A 12,418-nucleotide genomic window follows, 5' to 3' on the forward strand; every position below is an offset into this window, starting at 1 on the left:
CTAGAGGGTCTAAAGCTGTCTACTTCCCATGCAACCCCACGTAGCACTATATATACAACCGGCAGCCAAGTGAAATAGTTCAGCCATATAACTCATTTAACTACAATCTAAACATGTATGTTATCATTTCAAATACAAGCTTTACAAACGTATGCTCAAACCCGTAACTCTGAAAAGTGACATCAAAAATATAATTTCTGGGGGACAGTTTTTTTGTAGCTTTCAGTGCTTAGCCCTCACTCATTGTGCTGACGTGATATTTATTACCTGTAACTGCACCTGTTTCTAGCATGTCTCTCTCATCTGGTTTAGACTTCCCTGACTCATGCCATCCTGCCTGTAATGACTAAGTTGGGCAGTACCATCACACAATTGGATAGAGAATGTCTCAACCCCTGTCCCTGCAGGGCTATAAAACACTACAGACTGGATTCCATCCCTCTGTTCAGCTCTTGTAAAGGACACAGACAAGTCTTCGTAGAAGGACCACATCGGTGATATCAGATACGGTGAGTATATTTATTTGATTCAAATATACATTTGACTTTTTGTGAGGGGAAAAAAAAAAAACACTTATTCTCAGACATGTCGTTCATTCACTGTCAAGAAAATATATACCCTAGTTCAAACACAAATAGGTGTAGTGGAAAATACTTTTAATTCTACATATACTGTAATAACGGTGTGGTGAAATATTTAAAATGTGAATTAATATGGTGAAGTATTCTAATAGTAATGTGCTGGTCTTTGAAGTGTATGACCCACTTGATGATGCAGTTGTACCTTTAACGTTCGACTATGTATAGCGCTGAGAACTAAATAAAGGTAAAATTATTATTATTATTATTATACAGTAAATGCAGATTTCTAAATCAATACTCTATTCAGACTGCATATGTGTCAAATGTAAAATGACCTGTGCATACAGGTTTCACTCTTGAGCAAGTTATGAATTTGTGTTCAATGTCATTTTAGACACACGAGCAAAAGAACACTCCTCTGAGAGAGGAATGTGCCACGCATCAACATCCGCATTATATTGTTGGATATTTTATTTGTTTTTATGTCAGTTTTGGTAATAATGCTTCTCTTTTTATTTCCTCAGCAATATGAATCAACCCTTTTCAAGGACCCTCCTCGGTGGGTTTGCAATAATATTATGCTTTTATTCAGTACAAGGTGATAAAGAGGTATGTAATTTAACTACTAAATAACAAAGAAATGAATACCAACATAAGAATTTGCCATGGTTTTATTGATCGTGGGTTTAGCGAGCACCCTGAATATTATATAAATATTATATTTAATACATTTAAAAAATGTCATGATGTAAATCAGTAATTATAATGGAAAAGTGTATTTTTCTACATCGACAGGTTTCTGTTTATTACAATGGATTTCTATTTTTTTTTGTCTTATGAACAGACCTTTCTACAGGTAGTAGTTAAACCAGCCATAAAAGGTAGGCAATTGTTTTTCAATGTATTTACTGAAATCATTTAATGACGAAATACGGTATATATTATTTACCAAATAACACAAACTGGGAACTGCTACTTATCAATCCACCATGGATGCAAAACTAGAGCAAACAGTGGTTTAAGACCAGCACTATATTTATCAATTAGATATTTTATTTAGAGCATCTAGTGTGTTTCTTTACTGGTAAAGATCCTGCTAAGCCCTAAGGTACCATGGGTCTATTCAGTTGAACAAGACTTAAGGTGCTTTAAGCCTTAGCACTGTTTAGTAAATCTGTCCCATATAATTTTATTATTGTGGCTTTACCTATCCAGAAGAAGGCATTACTTTGTAACCTTACTTTTTGTTTAATGAATTGGAAGACAAACTATTTATGTGGAGGTCCAGAGAAAAAGCTACAAATAGGGACGTTCGAAGTTTGAGAGGGCAAAGGCCCATATATGCAATGCTGAGGAGGACCTGTATGGGCTGAGTTATTGCATAGCCACATGGGCTTCTGTGGCTGTTGGGGAGAGCCAACATCCCATAAGTGGCAAAAATTGTATGAAGGAGAGTTCATTACACATCAATGTTTATAGACAGACAGTTTATAGACAGAAGCATATGCTGCCTCTGTCACATTGAGGAAATGAAGGTATTCAGGTGAAATGCACAGTAGGGAAGCAGTTGCAAGCTCCACATGACACAGACTAAATAAAACACTTTCATTTTTGAGGATTGATAACATTTTCTGTATTACCATAAACACTGTGATTTGAAAAGAAATAGGTATTTTAATATTATAGTGTAAAAAAAAACCTCTAGCGCTCAATCTAGACAATTCTCCTGTTAGCATCACCAAATATTAAAAAATATCAAGAAATATTTAATAAATTATCTTCTAAATGCAATCATTGTAAGTGCATATACATTAAAAAAAAAAAAAATAAAGGAAGAAAGGAAGAAGAAAACAATAGTAATCGTAGAAAACATGGTAGGTAAAATAGTCCAGAAAGTACACAGTACAAATAGAGTCCTCTTCTATGACCAGATATTTAAATCCACTCCTCTGTGCTGCCTCTGTCCATAGGTTCTCCAGTAGACCTCGATAAGTAGTGGATTCAAAATAGGGTTCAGAGATGAGAGAAGCAGAGAGTGAGGAATCTCATTGGGGGGGAGGAGGGGTTAGGGTATTTATTAACAGACAAGTAATACAAACAAGTAGGAGTCTATTTACTCACAAACAAGTGAGGGAAAAAGGCACATCAGGATAACGTGTTATACAAACACTTTTACAAAAGAAAATTTGAGGCTCACGAAATACTTTAGAATTCATTTGAGCTGTTTTGTCTCATTTTGTATTGCTGTTATTAAAGGGACTGACTGTTCTGACATCCACGATAAAAATCCCACATCTACCAGTGGCACTTACATGGTAAAACCTGCAGGATCCAAAATACCTTTTCAGGTAGGTCATTGTTAGGCTTCAATGTACAGATGAGCATGCAGAACAATGAGTTTCGAGACACGCGTTCAAGCTGTTGCATTACCAGTATTCTTATGATTTTCATCTCCAGGTATTCTGCGTTATGGACAAGGGTGCTGGATGGACTGTTATACAGAGACACAATGGTCAGGATTCACTGAGCTTTGCTAGATCCTGGAAGGAATATCAAAATGGGTTTGGAAATACAACAGGTAAATAGCATCTGCAGAATATATGTGTAATGTGATTTCATTTACTACAAACAAAAGTGCTAAATTAAGAATGGAGATATGGTGGGAAGCCAATTGTAGACAATTAAAGCAAACAATATTCAGCTGAGGTACATCGGATGTGACCAAGGACGGTTTTAATAAATGGTATGTTTCCTCCATGTCCCTCATGTTTTCATTTATACATGTATTATCCATGTGTGTGTGAAGTGAAGTTAATTACTTCCGTACTGTATCTGGTTCATCATTTCATCCTCTTGTCTCCTTCCCATTGTCCTTCATGTTTCAGTGTTATCTACACAGAATCTGACCAGCTGGTATTGGTAGTGTTGTTTACCAATGAAACTTTGAGTAGACTTCTAAACATTTTGAAAATTGAAATATATATAGCAGGGTTAAAGCAGTCAGATTGCTTTTGAAAAGCTGTATATAACTAAGGCAGTGTTTTTTCAGCAGGAGTTCCCTGGGCATCCCTAAAGGGTTATATAAACAAGAGATTCACCAGGCGCTCCTGTTGGTGTCTGGGACGTACAATAATAAGTGTAATACAAAACAGAAATTAATATAATAAAAATAATACAGAAATATACAGACGGTGATTGATTGCAGCTCAACCCTCACTGCACCTTCCTTGATGATCCTCTATTCGAATTGGTTTGAAGAAGTCAGGGAGCGCAGGACACCGGTGTAAACTTAAAAAACACAGAACACAAAGAGATAGTGCAACTCTGTATGGATAATACTAAAACCTGCACCTCTCTCAAATAATGATGGGCAGGGCCGCCAACAGGGGGGGACAAAGGGCACTGGCGTCCCGGGCCCCCTGCATGGCCGTGGCTGTTAATTTAATTTAAAAAAAAAAATGCGGCACCTGGCACCGGTCTCCCTTTTGGCAGGGCGGGAGCAGCATCGTGGTGCCACACAGGTGCTTGCAGCGGGGCCACCCCGCAGGGTCATCCCGCCACCGCAGCTCTGGGCCGTAATGCACCCCCCCCGTGCTGCACCGGGCTGTCCCGCCCCCGCAGCACATCATCCCACCACCGCTGCTCCGGCCCCCCCACTCCCCCCCCCCCCCCGCTGTACCGGGCTGTCCCGTCCCCACAGCACTTCGTCCCGCCACTGCTGCTCCCCCCCGCTGTACCAGGCTGTCCCGTCCCCGCAGCACTTCGTCCCGCCACCGCTGCTCCGGGCCGTCCCGCTCCCCCCCGCTGTACCAGGCTGTCCCGTCCCCGCAGCACTTCGTCCCGCCACCGCTGCTCCGGGCCGCTCCCGCCCCCCCCCCCCCCCCCCGCTGCACATATATATCTTACTGGGAATGTGTGTATGTGTGTGTGTGTGTGTGTGTGTGTGTGTGTGTGTGTATGTGTGTGGTTGTGTATATATATATATATATATATATATATGTGTGTGTGTTGGGGGTTATATGTATTATTTTTTTATATGTATTGGGTAGGTGGGTTTTTTGTATGCATTTGGGGGGGGGGGTTGTATATACTTGGGGGGGTGGAGATTTAAAAAAAAATTATTTGGGGGTGGGACGTTTTGTGCATTGGGGGGTGGGAAGTTTTTTGGTATATATCTTGTGGGGGGAATTGTGTGGGGGGGGAGACGGAATGAGTGAGCGTGGGGTAATTGACGGAGGGAGAGGAGAGAGGGGGTGAGTGAGGAAAAGAGGGAGTAAGAGTGAGAAGTAGGGGAGAGAAATACATGCGAGGCGGGATGGTGAGACGGAAGGGAGAGAAATACATGGGAAGGGGGGGGAAAGAGAGTGGGCTCATGAGGTGTGAAATGGGTGGGGGGCAGCGGGCAATATCGCCTACACGGGGGGGGGCCTTTCTTAAAATGTTTGTCCCGGGCCCCACAATTTCTGTTGGCAGCCCTGATGATGGGGTGCCTACGTTGAATAGACACAGACCTCTCGACTTGTGAGTGGTGAAAAGGAAGCACAGAAAAATGCAAACCTAGAACTAGTAGAGTGCTTGAGTGCATGTTTCATTGTGGTTTCAAGCACTCTACCAGTTCTAGGTTTGCATTCATTTTCTGGGCTTCCCTTTCACCACTCACCAGTCGAGAGGTCTGTGACTTTTCAACGTAGGCACCCCATCATCATTTGAGAGAGGTGCATGTTTTAGTATTATCCACACAGAGTTGCACTATCTCTTTGTGTTCTGTGTTTTTTATGTTTACACCGGTGTCCTGCACTCCCTGACTTATTCAAACCCATCCCTAAAGGGTTCCCTGCAATTTTCAGGTAATTTGAAAATTGTACCAAATACAGAAGAATTTACAATGCATCTGATCTCAGACGCGCTATTAGAGAGTGTTGGGGTACCTTACAATGCATCTGATCTCAGACGCGCTATTAGAGAGTGTTGGGGTTCCTTACAATGCATCTGATCTCAGACATGCTATTAGAGAGGGTTGGGGTTCCTTACAATGCATCTGATCTCAGACATGCTATTATATAGGGTTGGGGTTCCTTACAATGCATCTGATCTCAGACATGCTATTATAGAGGGTTGGAGTTCTTTACAATGCATCTGATCTCAGACGCGCTATTATAAAGGGTTGGGGTTCTTTACAATGCATCTTATCTCAGACACACTATTATAGAGGGTTGGGGTTCTTTACAATGCATCTTATCTCAGACACACTATTATAGAGGGTTGGGGTCCCTCAGAATTTCACAATATAATTATAAGTTCCTTAACCAAAATAAGTTTGGAAATCACTGAATTAATGAAATAAATGAGATCCTTTGTCAGGATGGACAATTCTATAATGGATGTTGTGGTTACAGTGTTACAACCCTCAGAGAGCCTTGAACTAAACTTTTTTAATAGCATACTTGATTATAGGTTATGATTTTTGTCTCATCCAATCAGTGAGATATACTGTAAAGAGATCTTGAAGAAGATATTGCAACAACAAGGCTAGACTTCCATAGCGATTCATTTAACTCGGCACATGTACATTAGACAGCTTTGACTGAAATCAACCATCAATAGAAAGAAAAAATATAATAGCTTAGTAACGCCTGCATAGACTTTACTAAAGTAGGTAGAAAAGAGCATCCGGACCATGTTATGTCCCAATAAACTGTTTGCATATCTTTCAAGGGGAGCACTGGTTGGGTCTGGACAACATTCATGCACTTACCAACCAGAATTACAGAGAATCTCAGCTACATGTGGTCCTGGAAGATTTCAATAACAGAAAAGCCTTTGCACGCTACAGCTCTTTCATAATTGGCAATGAAAACGACCTTTACAAACTCACACTTGGAAAGTACTCTGGCAATGCAGGTATGTCGCAAGACTTTTTCTTAATGCAGGTTTAGAGAAGAAAAATATATGAAATTGATAGGTAGAATTACTGTGGTTTAGTCTTAACTGGGGGGCATATGTGAAAGACAAACACAGTACATGACAAATGCTTCAGAGGATGAAATTCATTGTGCTATTGTTTTATCACACAACGGTGCTGTGGACATTGATTACAGTGCTATGCAACACTCAAAAACTGCGCAATCTTGGACAGAAAAGGGTTCTATTTTGCTCTTTAGCAATGCAGTCCTAAATAAAACAAACCAATTAGAAACCATTGTTAAACTTGCCTGCGCATTGAAGGAAGACACAGTGTACTGCTCAAATTAAGAAACACCATTGCCGTTTAAAATGCAATCAATCCACCAGCTAATAAATCACATTGACTTAAAAAGCATTGTCCCACAGATTTCTACAGTCCCACGTGTACTAACCCTGCTATTCCTGAAGACTTAAAACCAGAGACAGAACATGAAACACAGACAGAGCTCAGTGCACATCCAGTGAAACGTATACATGGTACAGTGCCTACATATATATGTATAGATATCTATTAAATAAAATGGTCTTTTAGTTTAACATTTTGGCCAAAGTGTTGTAAGCCCCTGAGCCACTACACGGCAGACCACATCTCAAGGATACCTAACACTAATATAAATTCTTAATAACCTGTGCAATACCAGGAAGAATGATTTATAATTAATCTGTCAAAATTAGTTGCATAGTTCTAAGTCTAATTGAAGCTCTTATTAACCTGTACATTACCAGGAAAAGCACTCTGTATTAGATTTGTCACAATCAATCTGCAAGCAAGCAAGTTCCCCTGAGAGTGGGAGGTGCAATGGAGTGAGCTTTTAACCATTTAAACATATTCCTTAAGACACCTTACTGCCCATTCACTTGAATGTGTCTTAAAGAATAGCACCGCTTAGTAAATATGACCCACAGTATCTTATTTATTACATAGATCGTTAACCACAATGGATCAGCAAGTTTAGTTGCATTCATTTTTATTTATTAATTAGCTGGAAACAGAATTCAGACATTAGCGGTTGTAGTGAGTGCGGTGGATGGCAGTGCCGGTCCACAACAGTTAGTAAATACCTTTGTGGGTGTAAAAATTACACTTACCGTATTTCCTCGATTCTAATACACCATCGATTGTAAGACGCCCCAATGATTTAATAACAATTTTCGGGGGGGGAAGAAACAGCATTAAATGTACAGAATTGTTTTTGCTTGCTTTCAGTGCTGCATCACAGTGAATTATTTTTTGATGAAATGTTAAGTGACAATTAGGGATGCCTTCTACGCACATGTGCAGGCAATGACTACTTAAATGAAGGCTCCTTCCGCCTGTCATAGGGCAACCGCAACCTCTTGCTCAGCACTACGGGCGGTGCGCTAGGGTTAGAAGCATCGCGTTCTAGGAACGTCATTCCGCAACGTAGGAGATCACGTGATCCTCAGTTGACTCGCATTAGCTGCCATATTGGTACAGGAATAGGGTTGCCAGGTGTCCAGTATTGTACCAGACTGCCCGGTATTTGGTTTCGGTAAAAAAAATGAGAGATAATGCCGGACATGTATGTGTCCGGTATTACCTCTCTGGACTTAGTAACCTGCCGGCGGGATGACTGGAATTGTGGGATTTCCTCCCAGAAGGGAGAGAGCAGGGCTGCTGCTGCTAGGGGGCTGGGCAGCATCCTCCATCCTGATTGGCTGAATTACACAGAAGCAGCCAATCAGGAGGTAGTGGCAGGACCCTGGGGGTGGGGCCAAAGAGCGGAGGAAAAGCATGGAGCGGAGAGGTGAAGCTGTGTTCTGTGTCCTGCCTGTGTCCTGTGTGTATTTGTTCTGTTTTGTCCTGGTGTGTCTGTGTCTATGTGTCTGTGTTTGTACTGTTTTTGTCCTGGTGAGTATGTGTATTTTCTGTGGCTGTCCTGTAGGAGTGAGAGAATGAAGAGAGAGGGGTGAGAGAGGCTGAGGGGATGAGGGGTGGGGGGTGAGAGAGGATGAAGCGAGGGGGTGTGAGAGAGGATGAAGGGAGGGGGGTGAGAGAGGATGAAGGGAGGGGGGTGAGAGGATGAAGGGAGGGGGGGTGAGAGAGGATGAAGGGAGGGGGGGTGAGAGGATGAAGGGTGGGTGGGTGAGATGATGAAGGGAGGGGGGGTGAGAGAGGATGAAGGGAGGGTGGGTGAGAGATGATGAAGGGAGGGTGGGTGAGAGGATAAAGGGAGGGGGGTGAGAGGATGAAGGGAGGAGGGTGAGAGGATGAGGGAAGGGGGTGAGATGATGAGAGGGGTGAGAGAGGATGAGGGGAGGGGAAAGAGGAAGGAGGATGAGAGAGGACGAGGGGGTGAGAGGATGAGGAGGGATGCAACAATCTTAGAATTTGTGGGAGAGGAGATCAGTATTGCTCGCCGTGGGCCTCTATGACTGCAGGTATGTTATTTATAAATGATCTGACCATTACGTCATTTGTTCTAAATTTCACTCCAAGCATGCACACGATTTGCACCAATTTGCACCATTTCATATTCTATTTCCTAAAAAAAAAAATCCAAGGGAGGGTACTCCCTCCCAAGACTCCTCCCCAGACTTTTTACAAAATTGAATATAAATTGGTACAAATTGGTGAATACTTGGAGTGAAATTTAGAAAAAATTACAGAACAGTCAGGTAATTTATAAATAACATTCTTCTCCACCAACGATTCTCACGCGCGCCGCACCTTTCACCACAGTGTCCAGTATTTTCGGAGTAGCCACCTGGCAACCCTATACAGTAACCACACCTGTTTTTCAATACCATTGATTGTAAGACGCATCCTGATTTCAGAAATGGTAAAATGTGGAAAAAAGTGCGTCTTAGAATCAAGGAAATACAGTATATTATTTAAAAAATACATTTATGTAGCACAACAGAACATAATTTTCTGCATAAACAAAACATTCGTTCTCTAATTTCTTCAACTGGAAAATGTGTCACTAGACGAAATTGTTAAGATTTACAATCAGTCTGGCTGCCTAAGAAAGTCAGAGAGAAAGTTGAAGTCACTCGGATTAGGGGACACAGTAAAGATTAAAAGATATAAATAAAAACATTTGAGGCAGGAAAGAAAACAATTCAATATTGGGACCCAGCTTTCTGAAAAAGAAAAACCCAGCACCCTGAGGGCTAAGATGTTGACAATTGTATTGTATTGTATGTCTTTATTTATATAGCGCCATTAATGTACATAGCGCGTCACAGTAGTAATACATGTGGTAATCAAATAAATAACAGATAATATAAATAACAGATAATGGGAATAAGTGCTTCAGACATAAAAGTAACATTAAGGAAGAGGAGTCCCTGCCCCAAGGAGCTTACAATCTAATTGGTAGGTAGGGAGAACGTACAGAGACAGTAGGAGGGAGTTCTGGTAAGTGCGTCTGCAAGGGGCCAAGCTTTATGTATCATGTGTTCCGAATATCCGCAGTGCTATTCGTATGCTTCTTTAAGCAAGTGTGTCTTAAACAATGAATAGAAAAGCTGGAGTCTCCAGCATTGATGGAGCTGCCTTGCCGCTCATCCTTTTATTTGTGGTGGTGCTAAAGATTCGAGATAATTATTATTTGCAATTGTTTTTTTCTGTAGGAGATGGATTTAGGGGTAAGGACGCTAACACAAATCAAAATGGGAGCCCTTTCAGTACAATAGACAAAGATAATGACGGATGTTTCTGGTGTGAATTGGAAAAAGAAAACTGTGGTTTTTGCGTCGTTGGCGACATGGCAATTTATAGCTGTAGCGGAGAAGCCACCCACTCAGGCTGGTGGTTTCACCGCTGTGGAATGGCAGATTTGAATGGCGATTGGAGTCCAAAGACAAAATATATGTACTGGGATTCTGGAATCTATTGGAAAACATGGACATTGGAGACATTAAAATCCAGTGAGCTCAGGCTGAGGATTGGCCCAAAGATAACCGATCTGGTGAAGAAAGGATTTTAGAAAATAAAACCTGTTAAATGGAACAATAAAGGAATTATATAGCATCATTTCGTGTTTTGTATATCCTTTTGTACAAGGTTTTTTCCAAGGTATAAAGCAGTGATCCTGCCTCCTCTGTGTTTATCTGCTATGACCAGGGAAGTAGACATGGCCACCAAATATCGCAGGTCCCACGTGCCATTAGGAACTTGCAACATCATTCTTTGCTGCTTCCTATTGGACACAATTTAAATACCCCAGGGAAAAATCAGTAATTAAACGAGCAAATATTTGGGGAGCCAGGAGTTTCCCAGAGCGAAAACTGGCAAGGTTCAGCTGTGAGGAACCCTCTGGTTTGAATATTATTATTATTTTTTTGCCGGAATTGCTGTTTTACTATTTCAGACTTTTTTTTTTTAATCAAAAGTTGTGAGTATATGAGAATGCGTGTTAAAGAGTTAAAGTGCCACAGTTCATTAAACTGCAATGTCATAATAATAATACAGATTAACTGAAGGGGGTAGTATGCCTTCTGTAGATGACAAACAAGGGTGGGCACACATCAAGAGCCATTGTATAATTTACCGAAAGAAGGGCAAAATTGCAGACTTAGGCCAAAGAAGCCCAGAGGTAACTAACAAAGAAGATAGGGATACATTCATGCAATAAGTCATGTAAATTATCAAGTTAGAAAGAGATGTTGGTGATGCATGACTTGTAAATTACTGCAGAGCACTATTGGTACCAGTGGAAATTACCATTGTGAATGGTTACGTTTTGCTCTTTATAATCGGGCCTACAGCTTCAGCACTCTCCTGTCACCAAATATAAAAGGAGCAGGTCAATTGTCCAATTCTAAATTAGGGGCATGCAAGGTGATACCTTGGACTCTGTGGCACCTTTGCTGTAAACGCCGATAGACTTCCATGGGGCTTTCCGTGCGATACTGCCAGATTAGCTGTATCTGAGTTTACAGAATAACGGTCTCTATCTCTATCCTAGGTAAATACTAGACCACCAGTATAAAACTAAATTGTAGGAACCACGGCTGCAGATTTAATGCAGGTTTTTTTTTTAAATAGAATTTAAGGAGTATTCACCAATGTTATCATATTGGTAATCATATTCTGTGATTTTCTGCCACATACAAAGGTGATAGAATCTGCACCAATACTAATACCCAACCAAATAATCTAAATAGATGAGGTGCACCTAGGGGAGAAAAACAGTACAAATAGCAGAGAAAAACCTAAAAAATTAGGCTAAGAATCTCTCACAGAAACATTGGGCACTCAAGGGTATGTTCAAAATATCAAAAATCTATTTATTAATACACAACTAAATACACAATATAAAATCAATTTAAAAAGAGACATCTATAGATAAAGCATGAGAGAGAGACATCAACTCTAAGATCAGAGAATCAGTGAGTGTGAATAAAAAGTAACACAGGCATGTATCTAAAGGTACAGCTAATTCTACATACAGGGTAAAGTATATTTACAAAAGAGAATGCCTGCTCAGCTAATTTAAATAATTACGTGCTGGAGGGGTGCAATCAGGGAATAATTTGGCATATGTACAAGAACGAAAAAAAGGTTCCCTATGTGATGCACTCTAAGGCCTCCACAGATATATGATAAAATATAACTTTTATTATTAGCAGAGTGTAATAACTCAGAGAGAACAGCAAAATAATTAAAACCTAATGGAGCAGTGAACTGTAACTAAAGTGGTAGGATCATCTGTAGGGGCAAGGTATAGTGTAAGGTGTATGTGTTGGAGGTATAGCGTAAAAAACTATTATAGAGCTGGCCTAGCCCGTATGAGTGGCAACAGCAATTGACCGGGGGGTGCGGCCCCTCCCCATCTGGTCTGGTGGTCGCGAGCGCGATCGGGGAGTCAGTTGGGGCGGTTGGGTTTCAAATTAGAGCCAAG

General features: G+C 41.0%; 1 protein-coding gene across 1 annotated transcript; it reads left to right on the forward strand.

Moving 5' to 3' along the window:
- Window positions 1–359: 359 nt before the first annotated feature.
- LOC142495009 (angiopoietin-related protein 5-like) lies at window positions 360–10,548 on the forward strand. Its single transcript, XM_075599846.1, has 7 exons — window positions 360–509; window positions 1,106–1,190; window positions 1,426–1,462; window positions 2,838–2,929; window positions 3,039–3,159; window positions 6,297–6,482; window positions 10,146–10,548. Exons 2-7 carry the CDS (start codon window positions 1,110–1,112, stop codon window positions 10,499–10,501), a joined length of 873 nt encoding a protein of 290 aa, XP_075455961.1. The 5' UTR covers window positions 360–509; window positions 1,106–1,109; the 3' UTR covers window positions 10,502–10,548.
- The last annotated feature ends 1,870 nt before the right edge of the window (window positions 10,549–12,418 follow it).

Source organism: Ascaphus truei, chromosome 5 (genome assembly GCF_040206685.1).
Source record: "Ascaphus truei isolate aAscTru1 chromosome 5, aAscTru1.hap1, whole genome shotgun sequence".
NCBI lineage: Eukaryota > Metazoa > Chordata > Amphibia > Anura > Ascaphidae > Ascaphus > Ascaphus truei.